The sequence below is a fragment of the Parus major genome, chromosome 1A (genome assembly GCF_001522545.3).
Source record: "Parus major isolate Abel chromosome 1A, Parus_major1.1, whole genome shotgun sequence".
NCBI classification, from domain to species: Eukaryota; Metazoa; Chordata; class Aves; order Passeriformes; family Paridae; genus Parus; species Parus major.
This window is the reverse complement of record NC_031773.1, coordinates 44,657,026-44,672,822: the sequence shown is the minus strand read 5'-3', so window position 1 is coordinate 44,672,822 and position 15,797 is coordinate 44,657,026. Positions and strand designations below refer to the sequence as shown.

The 15,797-nt window shown below is 35.8% G+C and overlaps 1 protein-coding gene across 6 annotated transcripts in view; it reads left to right on the top strand.

Annotated features, from left to right (window-relative positions):
* The window catches only part of ANKS1B (ankyrin repeat and sterile alpha motif domain containing 1B), a 409,682-nt gene that overhangs the window by 69,116 nt on the left and 324,769 nt on the right, over nucleotides 1-15,797 (top strand). For 5 of the 6 annotated variants that reach the window (XM_015627528.3, XM_015627530.3, XM_015627525.3 and 2 more), the window contains exons 7-8: nucleotides 6,451-6,561; nucleotides 9,570-9,745. In XM_015627528.3, the coding sequence (XP_015483014.1) occupies nucleotides 6,451-6,561; nucleotides 9,570-9,745 (287 nt within the window). The remainder of the gene's footprint in view (nucleotides 1-6,450; nucleotides 6,562-9,569; nucleotides 9,746-15,797) is intronic. The other variant, XM_019006671.1, reaches the window with a different exon arrangement.

Sequence of the window (15,797 nt, the reverse complement as noted above, 5' to 3'; positions counted from 1 at the left end):
CAGTAAGATGATGGACTGAAGATACAAAGCTTCTATAAGTATAATGAAAATTTTGCAGGCTGTCGGAGAGGTATTCCTGTAAGGAGCACATTCATATTAAAGCTGAACCAGTTAACAGCTTGCCTTGAGGTCTCCCTCTCTCCCTTCCTATTTTCCTTTGCCTTTTCCCTCACTTCCCCCCTTCCTCCTCCCCTACTTCCACCTACACATCTCTCTTACATATTTCCCATTTACATGAGACTTCAAAGTGACTCGATTCAGTTCATGAACTGGTAGAATACAAAATATATATTTATTATATATATAAAAGAATGAGAAACAATATTAAAAATCTATAAATATACTTTCTGTAGTTTTAATTAGCTTGTCTCCTGTGTGATTCAGGTCTCAGAGTTGCCTCTATCTCAGGTAACTACACAGTGCATTGAAAAGCGGGGAGGAAGAGATGTGTGGAGGACATAGGCTTCCCCTGTCAGCAGAAGGGAGTTTCTAATTTGAGCCAGACTCAAACTTCAATCTTTAAGTCCTCACAGAGCTGCAGCATGAACATAGTACCATGTAGAAGAAAAGAGGGTTAATGTCATACTAGAACTTCTTCAGTGGCAGGAAAAGGGTTGGTGAGAACTCCTATTTTCTTAGACATCAAAATCAAACATCCTTCAGGTATTAATCTACGATTCATCATAAAATCCCATCACCACCTAAACTAATTTTACTATCTCTTCATTGTTCCATTTTCTCCTTAGTGTGATGACCTTGCAGTCTCCACTGACGAACATTTTTTTCAGAGTACCCTTGCTCTGTGAATAATAAAGCACCCAATGCCATCTCACGGGTTTCTCGTTAATGGATCAGTACCTGCCCTCAGTCTTTACCACATACACAGAGAAAAATAAATGTATTAATTTCAATTCTTTTTGTTGCTTTGACGTGCAGTCTGTTTCAAAAGTGTGCCCTGAAGTATAAAAATGACTGCTTAGAAGTTTCAGCTCTTACTAGTGTGATGAAACTATCTTGTAATGAGCAGCTGTTTATTTTTGCTCTCTGCCTATAATCAGAAGTGGTGTGCAAGAGTGAAGAATGGTTACAAAGATGCCATTCTGAGTCTTAAGACAACCTGAGGAGTCCCTTCAGAACTCCCCTGGGGAGCCTACGTAGATTCTTTTTCATCATCAAGATGTTCACTGAATCTTTATCCATCAAAGTTTGAACTGTGAACTGAAGTTGAAAAAGTCAGGAGTAGCAGGATTCAGTGCTAGCACTATTGATGATACAGTTGACCTACACTCCTCTAAAAAAGACAGCTGAGTATACTCTTCACTGAAGTATGGGTATTTATCCTATTGTAGCTGAAAAATCAGTGAATCACTGGAATTTCTGGAATCCTGACTGTACTATAATTGAGTTCGACTTCAGTGCATAATGAATTCCAGGCAAAGGAAGGGCAATTACTAAGAGAGATTTGGTGGCTTCCAAATAAATTCCCATTAAGGCTGCTGTCTTCAGATGGTTGTCTACAGCAGCTTACAAGGCTCTTTCATGTAGACTTATAGGAAATAGAAATTAAATTAATGATGCCAGACAGTTACTGGCAGATTTTTTAAGTTTCTTGCTAATTTTGTGCTTTATGCAGACATAGTGGAGTTAATTTGTTCTTTCACCTTGTTGCCAGGATAGACTAAGATTTTATCACTAAGCATTCTCATTAATTTTTACTGGTTCCCCCTTGCATTGTTCTGAGTGTCACTTTACAGTTTATAGTATTAACATAGCATAGATTTTTTTCCCTGCCACAAAACATTAGCTTTCAAAATATAAAACAGAGACTGAAAGATGCCTATGGACAGGCTGGCAGAAATGGACAAAGAAATAATGTGACTGGTATTACAGGTGGGCCTGTTATGCAGAGGGATAACAGAGTTGAAAGAAATGTTTATACAGAGAATGAGTTAGATCTGGGAATATTTATAAGAAACTACTTTGAAGGAGATAAAAGTAATTTCAGTGTTTAGAAGCAGTTAATGAAGGTAGTAACACTAAACATGAGCTGATACTAAACCCAGCAGGGCTGGTAGCCACTTGTGAATAAATGCTCTCCCAGAATTTAAGAATTTTGGATAGAAATTGTCCTCCCTCTTTTAAGAATATTTAGAAAACTACTTTTTACAGATTGTAATTTTAAAGAAACAAGGCCTTTTGCCCGTGAGGTTTTAGAAGTGATCCTAGCATTCTTGTGATCCTTATTTTACATCTGTTCTTACTATCCTGAGAAAACAGCAAGAGAAGTTTCTGCAAAAAAATTTTTTTGTGTGTTCGCAAAGCCTGCCATCTTTTTTGAGATGTTGGCACACAACCTGATAGAAGGAAAATAAATTAAAATATCGCTTAAAAGAGCAACATGAAAAAGGCTGAGTAAGCTATTGTGGTAGTTTGGCCACTAACTTAATCCTTTTTTTACTGCCTGGTAATTATAGTTGGAATTAATAGAAATGATGCTTCAGGATTTACTTCTCTCTCTTTTGTATATCTCATAATTTTCCCTGTCTTCATTAGATCTGAGGAGCATTGAACTCATTAAAAATACTTATTAGAGTTTGGATTCTTAACATATTAAGAAAGAAATAGCTGTATATGTGCTATGTACTGGGAGGGGGTAGAGTTAGGATACTGTGCCAAGCAAGGCCAGGCTACTGGATGCATTTCATGGGTGCAGTGGAACAACAGCACTCAGTGCTGAAGCAGTTAACAGTACTGGCACTTAGGGCTTTTATAATTAGGCATTGGAGATAAAAGGGATGTTGCCAAGGCTAGTAGGCCTAAAATTAAACCAACCAGCTGTGTTTTAGTTTTAGCACATGTGAACGTGACGCAGGTGCGAGCTGCACCATCTTTCAACTCTTTCTCCACAGCCCACTATGCTCTCTATTAGAATCTTGCTCTTTTACTATTTCGGGAAACAGAATTCTCGTTACTATGAAACAAAGGAGATAGTAGATAAACAGATGAAAAATGGCATGAGCCCCAGTAAACGCTGCTGCATAGACAGTATGGAAGGAGATGCACTGGAAAACTGTTTCCCCTCTTCTGATGAAGCTGCTTAGAAAACTAACATTGTTTGTACCTGTTACCGAATTATTCATAAATGGGAAATGAATAGGGAGCTGCAGAACCACTACTCCTTTCTATTCCTTTTCTATTCCTCTTTCCTTAAATATCTTTGGTGTCATTAGCACTGGCTTTTTTTCTTTTTTTTTTTTTTTTTCCTAATGTATTCTCTCTCTTGTTCTCTCCTGCTCTTTCTGTGGACAAGTATATCTTCCATTCCCTTGAGTGCAGGAGGCCACCCTCACTGGAGGAATGGAATAGGTTTTCAGTCAAGAATTTAATTACAGCTGCATGGGATGAAAATAATTGAGATCTCAATTCCCCTTTGCTGTTTTGGGGATTTTTTTTGTTTATGGGTTCATTTTATTTTGTTTTTCTGAGGACTTTTCAGTTTCTTCAGTAGGCTCTTGTACAAAGGCTGTAGAGCATTAACTGCATTCACAAATTAATTTAACTGCTTTTGTTGAGACTGAAAGTTTAGCTGCACCCTTATTTATCTCACAATCATAGTACTTCAGTGCTTGTTTCTGTTTTCTTTCCTGAACACAAGCACAAAAACATCTACTGATTTCAGCTTTCTCTGGGATTAAGTTAAACTTGAATAATTTAGAAATTGTCCTTTGAAATTTAGGAGACTGAAATGAGCCATCCTCCATCACAGCTCATCTGTCACCTTAGCACACCTGACAATGGTAGTTACCAGTCAGTTTCCTGCTACTGCATCTTCTGTAAAGAGAAGAGGAATTGGGTCATGAAGACTCAGGTGGCCTCCTTCCCTTGGGAGCAAGTGAGCTGTTTTGGGAGGAGCTTTTTGAGAGCTTCCAGGTTGGGGTGGGACACAATGGAGCTGCAGAATCCTCAGACAGGTTCTGGAAGAGTCTTAGGGGGAGGGCAGAGGGTTTTCTGAAGATTGCTGCCCTTCAGGAAGATGTGGAGTGAAGGAGATGTAAGCACCCCCCTGAAAGGACATTGGCAATGGAGGGGACTGGTTCCTTCCTATATAAGTTTTATTTCTGTGATCTAGTTAGTTAAGAGAGTCTTCTGTTTGAAAAGGTGTGTTCAGATTTTTATTCTGATCAAATTTGCCCTTTTTGTTTTTTTTAGGATTTTAAAGAGCCTTTTGGTCTCCTTAGGGAAAAATTGTTCTAGGAAGAACTCTATATGAGTCTACTCCATGGTGTGGCTGAAGTGAAGTATAAAAACAAAAGAAAGGAGCTTATACTTAATTCAAAGGAAAATAATGATTAAAATAAATAGTTGGGGTTTTTATTTTCCAATAGAATTCAGCCATTGGTGAAAGCATCCAGTGCTTTTGTGTGTTTTTAATCTGGCTCTTGACAGAGTCCCCCTATCTCTGTTTTGTGTCTCTTTCTCTGACAATATTGTCAGACTTAAGCCTCTTTCAGCTGAGGCTCTGTCTTTGTCTTGTATGTATCTGGTAGAACTTTCAATAATATAAAACCAAATTAGAAATCCCACAGAAGCCCAAAGTTTCAAGGGTTGTACCCTCACAACATTGGCATGCTGCCACCCCTCTTGTACTGTACTTTGTGTGGGCCAGCTGTAAAGGTTTTCTGGAAGAAAATCTGCATTTTTTAAAGTAAGTATTTAAGACATGTTGAACTTGGGATTTCCTCCTCAGAACTAGCCTCCAGCAGGTAAGTGCATTGGTCTGGAAGGCCTGACAAAGAATAAAAATAGAGAATTATTTTAAAACCACAGTCTTGTATGATTATGTGACAGCAAGGTTAGAGTTATTCACAATATCCCCTCCATTTCCTTTCCTAATCATAGCTGTATTGATCTAATAATTGTAGCATTCACCTCATAGAATTACATTTCCTTTTGTAAAGTTGCATAATTACTAAGCAAACATTTTTCAGAGTTGAATTTCCTTTTTCTCTTACTTTTCTTTGGGTCTGGCTTCCTTTATATCTCTTCTTCATCTTGCACATTAACTTGACAAATACTATTGCTGACAGAGCTGGAAAACATTCCAGAGCATTTTGTCATGGTGCTAGTTTTCTCATGGTCTCTTACAGCTCATCTTTGCTTCTTTGCTTTCAGACCCCCACAAAAACACAAAATAAGGATCCATTTTCATATGAAGAAATTTATGACAGATTATGCCAGGGACCATTGCCAACCATCAAACTTAATATATGGCACTTTCAAATCATACTTTTTTTTTTAAATACCCCAACAATCTGCAAAGCATTTTGAAACTGCATGCTGTTCTATGCCGTTTCCAATTTCAATTTCTCAGATGTCTATTTTATCACAGATTGTATTTGGGTTTTGGGATTTGTTATTTAATCATGAGTAGCAGCAAGCTAAACAAGTGCATTGTAGACTGTAGAAATTAAATCAGGGAGATGTCACTTCCCAGAAGCTCCTTAGTCCTCCAGTGTGATACTGATGAAAGATGCTATTGTACTTTGCTGCTGTGTGTGTTGCGACATATCCTATTGTGGTTACTACTGGTATCAGAATGAAATTATTTAAACCGTTTTCAGAAACTCAAGAAAGTGCAGGTGCAGAATAACTGCCAAAACTAAGAACCAGTTGCTCTGCTGAAAATAAAATAAAATAAAATGCTACTATTGCATAAATTAGTTTCTTATTTATTATTGCACTGAAATTCATTAAGGTTTTGGTCTTCCATTGATGTAGCTTATGTACAAAAGCACATGAAAATAATGTAGATCTTTACAAGAAAAGAACAGTAATGAAATTGAAGATTAGCATTCATTATTTCATGCTTTTCTGGTATTATGAACAGTGTCATAAACATGGGGCAAGGGAAGTTTTGAGGAAGAAAACCAGAAATTTTAGTACACTGTTTTTTCGACTGCTATTTTAAACTAAATTTTCAGGATTGCTTTTTTTTTGTTTGCTTTTTTTTCCTCATGTACTATATCCATGCTGCAAGCAGAGTATTTGGATTAACAATATCAATGTCTGTATGTATGTGAGCATCCTGAATATCTTGAAAAAAAACCTCCACAAACTTAGAATAAAAGTCTCTTTTAATTGTAATAATGTAATAGAACAGTTATGTTGATATTTCAAGGAGGCAAGAAAAACACAGGGATAGTCTCATCTCATTACCCCTACAATGAGATTTCTCTAGCAGTTTCCACAGATTAGAGGACTGGCCATTATACTGTTTTATAGTACTTTCAACAAATGATTGCCTTGCAGCAGTGTTTATGAATAATTACAGGGTTGTAATATGAAAAATTTAAAAGCCTTTAATGAAAAACAAAGTAGCAAACATGCTTTTGCTTGAAATAAACCCCCTTAATTCAGTCTTTTAAGTGTATTTGTATCTTTAACTTGCAGAATACATGGAAACAGGAAATGCAAGTATTTCAGAGGAACGTCCACTGGAATGTGCAGAACATCAGTCTTGTGTTTTGTCCCCAGAAGTTCCTCCATCTCCAAAGGCTAAAAGTAAATACATGTACTCTGTGAATGCAAAACCTGTACTGAATTTCTCTTTAATATTAACATTCATCTAAATGTACAAAGTGAGAAAAATATTAACAAAGTCATTGATATCAAGTATGTTTTTTTCTACCATGAATCACCTATCTTGACTACATACATTGTAATCCATGCCATTAGAAAAGCAAGGAACTGTATTCTTAGAAAGGACAAGTCACTAATGGACTACCATGTACAGCATTGTTTGATCTTAAATCTTCTTAATTTATCTGGTCTTATCCATTTCATAATCAAGTAAAACAAAAGTACTAAATATGTTTAAATACTCTGCATGTATTGTTCACATTCAGGTTAGAAATGGAATTTACTTCATCTTTCCCAGTGAGTGCATCTACCAATTGTTTTACATTTGGAAGCCTCTTTAAAGGCTATTCCATTCATCTTCTAACACAGCTTTCATACACTGTGGAAGTCACTTGTGTGCATGTGCTTTCATTTTATGTTCTGATTCACCGTTTCCACACCACAGCCACTAAAGTAGAGCATTTTCTGAGTGTGGTGTCTGTAATGAAAATCATCTTCTTATAGAACCAAACCTGAATTTTGCCTTCAGTAATCATCCAGGGTGAATGTAATTGATTGCTGACAAATAATTCAGCCTGTTTTTGGTTTTGTTGTGTGAGTTGTGGTGTTATTTTGCTTCATAGTGGTTTGTTTGATTTTTTTTTTTAGTATTTTTTTTTCTTTAACATGTTCACTGGGATAGTTTTTGTTCATGAGAGAATGAAGCTTCCTGATGCATGTCAGATAATGATCTTCATGGTGATAGTGAATAAATGCTGTAGTTCCAATAATATTTCCCATTGGGGTACTTAAAACATATGTGGTGTGTGAAGATAAATAGTTCCTTTGAGATTAGCAGGATTGTGAAGCAAACTAGCATATGCAATAGAAATGTGTGTCCTGAAATTAAATAGCAAATATTTTTAAAATGTGTTTTACTTCTTAACAATAAGGTCATGATCTCACATTCCTTATTTCCTCTTACAAGGTATAAAAATGTAAAACATGCAAGCTGGCTTTTGCTTGTCTATTGTGTAACGTGATACTAAAGAAAAGAAATCGTACTTGATCATGCTTCCCATCCATCTGTTTGCCATTCATTGACAATCTAATTTCAGATAATTTAAACCAGCTTTGGAAGAGGGATAGCAGTACCAATTAACTTTTTGTCACTTTCATGAAAACAGGGAGCTGGATAGAGGCAAAAGACCCTAATTAGTACCTGTCCTGAAAGAAACAGGCAAAATCTGTCTTTTATGTGTTCTGGCTGCAATCAGCCAGTCAACTAGTGCACTCTCACCCAGGTCAGTCCAGTTTTGTCCCACAGAACTCATTCTTGCCCAGTAAGAAATACTGCAGGCCATATGTGGGACTAGGGACATAAACATAGCTCTGTAGGAAGCAGTAGTTCTGTTTCTTTATAGCACACTGTATCTAGATTTTATAACAGTTTTTTTTTAATATTTAGGTATTTTACCTCCAATTTTTAGTTATAATATTAATCTGGAATAATTTCTATTTTCTAATTAAAAATCAGAATATAAATAAACCTGGTTATATTTTTGTTTAGTTTAAAAGTTTCATGCAAAGCTACCTTTGACTAAGAGTAGCAAGAATTTTGAATGCAAAATTTGTTATATTTTAAAAAGCAATTACATTCTTTTAATTAACAACTCTTGTTCTTTTCTCTGAAAATTTTGGTAATTGTCTGTGGTTATTCTTTAAATACATTTTTGAGTATTTGAGTTAGCATAGCAAACAGTAACTGAAAAAAATGAAACAAACAGAGCTTTGTACCAAGCAGAACACTTTTATCAGTGGATTCTTTAGTTATGTCAGTGTACTTAAGTCTGTTTTATGTATGCTGAGCTTAATATGCTCACTCTATTTCTCCTTTTCAACATTTTATTTTCAAAGATGGAGTAACATGGAAGCATCTGTGTTTTATCAAGTCTAAGCACTGCAGTTTCCACCAATTTGACTGTTGTAAACAGTCATTAAAAAAGTTTTAAAAAGGGGCTTCTTACTTGCTCCTGGAAACTCTTGGCTTTTTAATTTCTTATTGCTATTACTAAAGGTAGTTGTAACGCACACACACAGTACAGAATCAGAACCCAATGTGGGTTGATCATACTGAGTAGCTTTTCAGTCTGTAGAGGCCTTACTGCTGCCAGTGGATTATTTGCAGAATGATTAGCACTTAGTGTGATTCTACTAGTCATTACAACCACTATTTCCAATAGTGTTCCTCAGTATAGACGTATGAAGCCTATTGTCTTACTGTTCTGGTAGATTTCTTAACTAAAGAAATCTGATAAATTAAGGAGAAAACATGAAATACAGTGCAGAATGCACTAAATGTACTCTTCTGATAGATTGTAGGAAGGCATCTTTTAAACGTGTGGGGTTTGCCCAGTACATTCTTCCACCATTCCATTTAATCCTGGGAGAGTGAGCAAGAATTATTCATAAAGCATATCTGCTTTGATGGAGGAGAAATGCATTCTTAACCACTCACAGTTTACAGAGTTTATGTAGTGTATTAATTAATTACAGCAGCAAACATGAACCCAGTGCAGAACATGAGATATTGATTTTGTATGTTTGTAGAAACTTTCCTTTCCTGGATTAATTTTACATTCTCAGATAGTTGCTATTTCTATAAATTTTCAGGATTAGAAAACAGAGAAAGGGTAAGTGTATATTCATCTTAATTAAATACGAGGTATAGGGCAATGCAGAAGAATGTAGATTGCCTCTAGCAAATTCCCAGGCTGGAATAAGGTGCCATTATTTTTGAGCAGAGAATAGTGCATGAAGATGATTGTGTAGAAGATAAGGTATGGAAAATAACAGATACTCAATAAAGTTTAAAGAATGTGCATTTCCTTTTTAAGCATAAATTATCCCAGTATTCTAATTACTGACTAATGGTGTGTCTGTTTTTAAAGGTGAAGCTGTGACTGGAGAATTATCAAAGCTCTTAGATGAAATCAAATTGTGCCAAGAAAAGGAATACTCTTTTGAAGATCTGTCTCATACACTATCAGACCATTATCTGGAAAATTTTAGTAAAGTATCAGAGGAAGATCTTATGACCAGTGGAAGCCAAACCAAGCTTAATGTAGTAAGTAAGATGGGATACAAGGACAATATATTCAGTTAAATCTGATTTATTTATAGCACATTCAAGAAAGAAATAATAAGAGTAAGAATAGTGGAAGGTTAACTTCATAAAAAAATACATAACATGTGGTTCTTATAGATTTAGAATGTAATGTTCACTTAATTTCTCATTGTTTATCACACCTCAGAATGGATTTTTATGTCACCACTAATCCATTCAGGTTAGTTGTCCTGAGCATGACGAGGGCAAGGAAGGGGGTTTTTTGTGAAATCAGTGGAGATCAGTATGTTCAACACTAGTCTGAATTTTAAATGTTAACAGAATCTGATCAAAAATGCCCCCAGAAGAACCAGCTAAACATCCTCAGTTATTTTTCTTATAGATTTTATTACTATATAGCTTTCTTGGTAGTCTAATGATACTGAAGGCTGAATCTCTGAAACAGAAAATTGTGGTTTTGGTACTTCAGTGATTTCCAAATACAGTTGAAGATGACTTCATTGCTACTAATATAATGAATAAAGTACTCTAGGATTCATTTAATCTTTATTGTAACAAGGTTTTTGGTGTTTTTTTTTTCTTTTTAATTGAATTCTCTTCCTCAGCCGGTTTCCTGGTTTCAGCTGGTTTAGGCTGAAACTTAAACCATGACATGAAATAAATGTGATTGCCCAGGGAATAAAGCAGAGAGCAAAGAAAAACTGCAAAGTTCTAAATTTCATTTAACATTTTTCATAAGTTTAGGAAATTTATGCTCACTTATGCAAGTGACATGGCAAGTTAAAACTTCATGTTTGGGAGGATTTATTATGACATATATAGACAAAATGAGATTTACAAAGATGCATAGCTGCCTTGAAATGCAGTAGATACTTTTGTAAAGCCCTTCTACATGTTTGAATGTTTAGATGCATAACTCATACTGAACTCAATATGAGCAAGATACTGATCCCATTTAAGCATTTTTAGACACTTGTCTAGTGTCTCTCTCAATTTAGGTGCTAACTGCTATTTAAATCTTCTCAGCTGCTGTTTTGCAGAAAATGTATTCCATATAAATCTGTCTGCTCAGGCCTAAATGAAATACAATGTGAATAGAAAGTATTCAGACACTAAATCTGTAATTTCTGTGACAGGGAAGTATCAAGATAAATTAGGCAATATATGTTTTTGATATTTCATATATTTTTATTGAACTAGATGTGGAAAAAATCTTCAAAACTGGGGATTGTTTGAAGCATTTCATGGTGCTTTCCTACTGTGGCATCCAGCTTTTCTTTCAGAGAAAACTGTATTCAGGATGATGGGTGTGCACTCCTAACATGAAATTAGGATGGAGGTCAGAACTTGTTTTCCTCTGCAGTAAACCCAGCTATACAAATCTGTATTGAGAGGACTCTGCTGTGGTGTAAGATTTTCCTGTTTGTTCTAAAGCATCCGTTTAATTTTTTAATATATTTTAAGGTTATTTGATCTGTTCAGTTTCTACCTGGCTGCCTTGCATAAAAAAATAAAAGTTGCTTCCATTTTTGACACAATGACTTTTAATTTTGGGCAGGTGCTGCCTTGCCTTTCTGTTTAGACTCCCTGTGTAGTACATTGGTGGTATGAAAACCCACATGCTCTGTAAAGGGCCATGTAAGAGTAATTGGGAAGAAGCACTAAAGTGAAGTGATATGTTTAGCTCTGAAAATGATTGCACAGGTGAATGCTGCCATACTGCTCTGGGGGCAGGACCAGCAAACATAGTCAAGGAAGATGTGTGACAGTACAGTGATGATTGAAGAAACTTAAATGAATATTTATATATAAGAACATGAAGATACAGAGAGAGAGAAGTGAGGATGTATATAGATGTGAAGAGTCAGAAATAGATTCCTTGGATATGTATTAAAGAAGAGAGATTCTTGCAGCTTTTTCTTACTTAAGTTTTCTTTTCTATGGCAAACTTCTGTAAGAACCTCAATAGGTTAAGTGGGTTCTCTTCCGTTATCTGCATTTGTTCAGCTCACATTTGTTTCTACTGCACATGCCAAGACCCTTTGGAAGTATGAGCAGGACAGAATACCCTATGGAGTCTGTCTGGAGCAAAGACTTTCTGCCTGTTGGACTGAGCATTGCCTTTCTCTGTTACCAGCTGCAACAGAGGGCTGGAACCATATCTGGTGTGCTTCTACTTCAGGTTCAAATCAGCAGGTTTTTCCTAACTTCCATTGCTGGCTGTGCTGACATCAGCTCTGAAGAGGTGTAGAAGTTAGCTTCCTGTTGATTATGTGTTAGGTGTTGCCATTTCCAGACCAAATGTCAATCCCAGAGACAATGACTGTTGAAGGCTTTTCTACTTGTAGTTCAGCAATCTGAAAATTTCTGAATCCCAAGTCATGCCACTTTGTGACCCTTAGGGAAATTCTGCAAAGGCACTGGCTGCTTGGACATCTGCAATTTTTTGCATCATGCAAAAAGAAATAGGAGAGAGAGAAATAGAAATAGGAGTGAGAAATAGGAGGCCAAGACTGGGGAGTTTCTGATTTGAGTAGTAATTTGTGGATCATAAACTTAGGAAGCTGGAGCAAAGAGCATCAGGAGCCACCTCACAAGGATAGCGTAGGCCTGGGAAAAAGAAGGCATCAGGGAGCAGAGGGTATTTTAAAGCATTTTTTAAACAAGTGACTCTTTTCAAGAGGGCCAAAACTGCTCTGGCTAAATGAGGTTATGATTAATTTCAGACTGCAGAAAGGAGTGTCTGTCTATCCAGAATCCATAGTCTGAAATTCTGTCCTGAATTTTAACTGCTTACCTTTATTGTTTGAAACAGTGGGGCTCACAGTTTTTGTTTAGTGTAAGAGTAGTGTGGATGCCTATTTTTAATGCAATAGCTTGACAAAAAAGTCTTCATCTGGAAAAGTAATGTTCAATTCTGTCCATGGCATAAGGGTAAGTTTCAACATTGGTTTTATCATCTCCCAGATAAAGTAGTGATCATCAGGCTGTGATCCTTTCTATTATTGTTTCTGCATTGTGCAGCCACTGGAAAAATACCAGTGCCATCTGGAGAGCAGGACTTTGTATGCCTTCTTCACAGGCACATTCTCTTTATCTGGTTTTAGGCATCTTGCATTGTTTGTTGCTCAGTGATACAGCACTTGTGGAATTCTATACTTTGAAAGAATTAGGTTGGAAGTCTTTTATGTCAAGGACAGAATTAAATCCATTCCTCCATTTCATGTGTTATTAGACAAGCAGTCATCCAACAACATAACAAGTTGTTCTGGAATGTTTGTAGTAAAGAACTACTTCTTTTCATCAAATTTTGCCTTGAAAACCATACATGTTTTTATTACTTTATAAGTTTCTGTTGGCCAGGTGTGTGATTTGTGACAAGACATTGAATCCCTGGAGATTTATGTGCTTACAGTGTTTTTTCAAGTAAAATAGGAAGCAGAATTTGCACAGGTCTGAGATTGCGTGAAAAAGAACAAAAAGAAAAGAAAAGAAAAAAGAAACAAGAAACTGTTTGGTTTAATCATCTGAGTTCCAAATTGCTAGTCAGCTTTGACTCTTAAATTTCTTTGGGACACGGAGGAGCTGACTAGGAAAATTGATGGTCAGGATCTTGGGGACTGGAAGGCATCACATCTGGGAGAGGGAGAGTACAATTTAGCAGTAATTAGAAGTAAGGACAGTAACAGTAGACCCATAGTGTAGACATGAATAGGAACAGATCTGGAGATGAGCGAAAATGTCCCCACAGGATGCTTCCCTTCCAAAAGTTGAAAGGGGAACTGTGACAGAAGAGCAGATTTTTAGCTTCCTGAATGGGAGGGAATGATTAATGAAGAGGGAGAAAAGATTGAATGCTGAATAGCAGAAAGTCAGATGAGAGTAAGTTAATGTGATTTTTCAATTTAAAGAGTACATTATAAAGGATAAACTAAAGGAAGTCAAAGCTGCACTGGAAATGTCATAATTTAAAGGTTTTCTTTTGCCACTCTGGCTGTGTTTGGTGTGCTGTCATGCAAAATATTAATGCCATGTTTCCTAGTCTGTCTTTACTGGTCATTGGAAGAAGTACATTACAACATACCATGCAGTGAGCCCCACATTGTCTCCACAAAATTGTTCATTGTCTCCACAAAATTAAAGGCCAGATTGAACACAGTTTTGCAATTTTACTTCAGAGAGACTTCCAAAAGACATTCATAGACCTATGCATCATTTTAGTTGGAATTCCTATTATTTCTCAATGACTTGTATGCTGGGTGGGGTTGACAGTCGGTTCACAGATTTTTTTGCCTCCAGTTGCTGTCTTTGTTTTTCCCATTTTGGTCATTGTGACATGAATGTACTCTTTAGTTGAGCTGTGTATGCAAAGGTGTGGAAAGCCCTGACTGATGCTGCACAGGCAAGCTGAGGAAGCTTTATACTTGTGTATCGCTCAGTGCTGACGTATTACAGTTTTCCTATCTTCCCTAAATAAAAATCTTTCAAAAAACCTAGAATTTGATTGTTCAGTGAGTCAGAAAAGCAGCTTTGCTTCAAAACTTATTTCAGAAAACATGAGGTGGAAAAAGATAGGAAAATCTTTGATTTTATCACAGTTCAATTAACTAAGGTGGTTCCTTTTCAAGCTGATTTAAGGTACGATTGCTAGAAAAATCAGATTTTGACAGTAAATTATAGCAGTTTCACATTATTTTGGGTTTTTTTTTCTTTTTTTTAAAGTATAATTAAAAAAAATATTTATTTTCCAATAGATGGCAGTCTGGTTCAGTAATTTCAAGAACAAAAGCAACCATCTTATATAAGAGTTTTCCAACTTTTTCATTTCTGCGTTAAAATTGTGCATTTTAACACAGCTGATAGTCCAAACTGCTTAAAAATGAACACCTTTAATTCCTCTAGGAGAAAAATTTATGGAACATCATGACATACATTTAAGCTACAAACTAAAATGTCAGGACTAAATTTAGAAGTGTATCATGGCAAAGAGGTTGCATACCAAGTGTGTATTAAACAATCTGTGTGAACTCAACAGCAAGCAAGAAAATTTAAATAGTATAATGTACATAAGTTTATAACATACAAAGCAGGGATCCAGAAAAATTAAGTGTGTCTGGAAAATTAATGGAAATCTGTCAAAGTGTGTACTGTGAGAATCCTGAGCTCTAGCAAGAAGATTGCTTTAGATTCCCCTGTCCAGGTTTTTCTAAGAGCATTACCTGTTTCCTGTCAGGTGCAAGGTTCCTGTATACGTGTTCATGTGAGGACAAGTAATTCTAATTGTATTATTAAACCCAGAAATGCACTGTCCTTATTGCAAAGTATTTGCACGTTGCTTTTCTTAAAAAAATAAGATCAGAAAATAAAAATATGGGCTTTTTGTACATGTAAGAAATTCCTATGGATATCAAAGAATATTTTACTTTTTACTTGCTTTGGCCAGGCTGTGACTGCAAAAAAAACCAAAACAGTAGGAATTAAGAATTTCTTCACTTGCATGTGTGTATATATACATTTGCTAGATATACACGTTGGATACAGTAAATCTCAGACTTTTTCTTTTGTAAACTTCATTTATTTTATTTGAAAAATATTTTCCTAAAATTGACTCTTAAAAGGGCTTCATCTTACTTGGTATTCAAAAGTTTATTTCAGTCCTTTTTTTGAAAGGTGTGATTTTTTTTTTTCATGTAGGAACCAGCACTATTCCATATTTTTTGAGAACTCCTGAGATTCTTTGAGCTAAAACTAATTTTAAAATGTGCCACTTCAATAGAACTCAGGCTCCAAATTGATGTGTATTCTTCAGAACTGTCTCTTTAATCTTGTGTGTTAGGTGGTTGCTTGCAATGTTTGCTTTTACATTTATGCTGTTGTGTTCAGAAGCATAATAAAAAAAAAAAGTGTTACTGATTTTCAAGTGCAAATGCAATATCTTACTGTCTTTGGATTTCTGACATAAGTGTAGATTAAAGAAATAGTTCCAGAGAGTTTTCCAGCAGAGTATATATTAAAGGGTTTTGCTTAATTATATGGCATAAATACTGAGAAA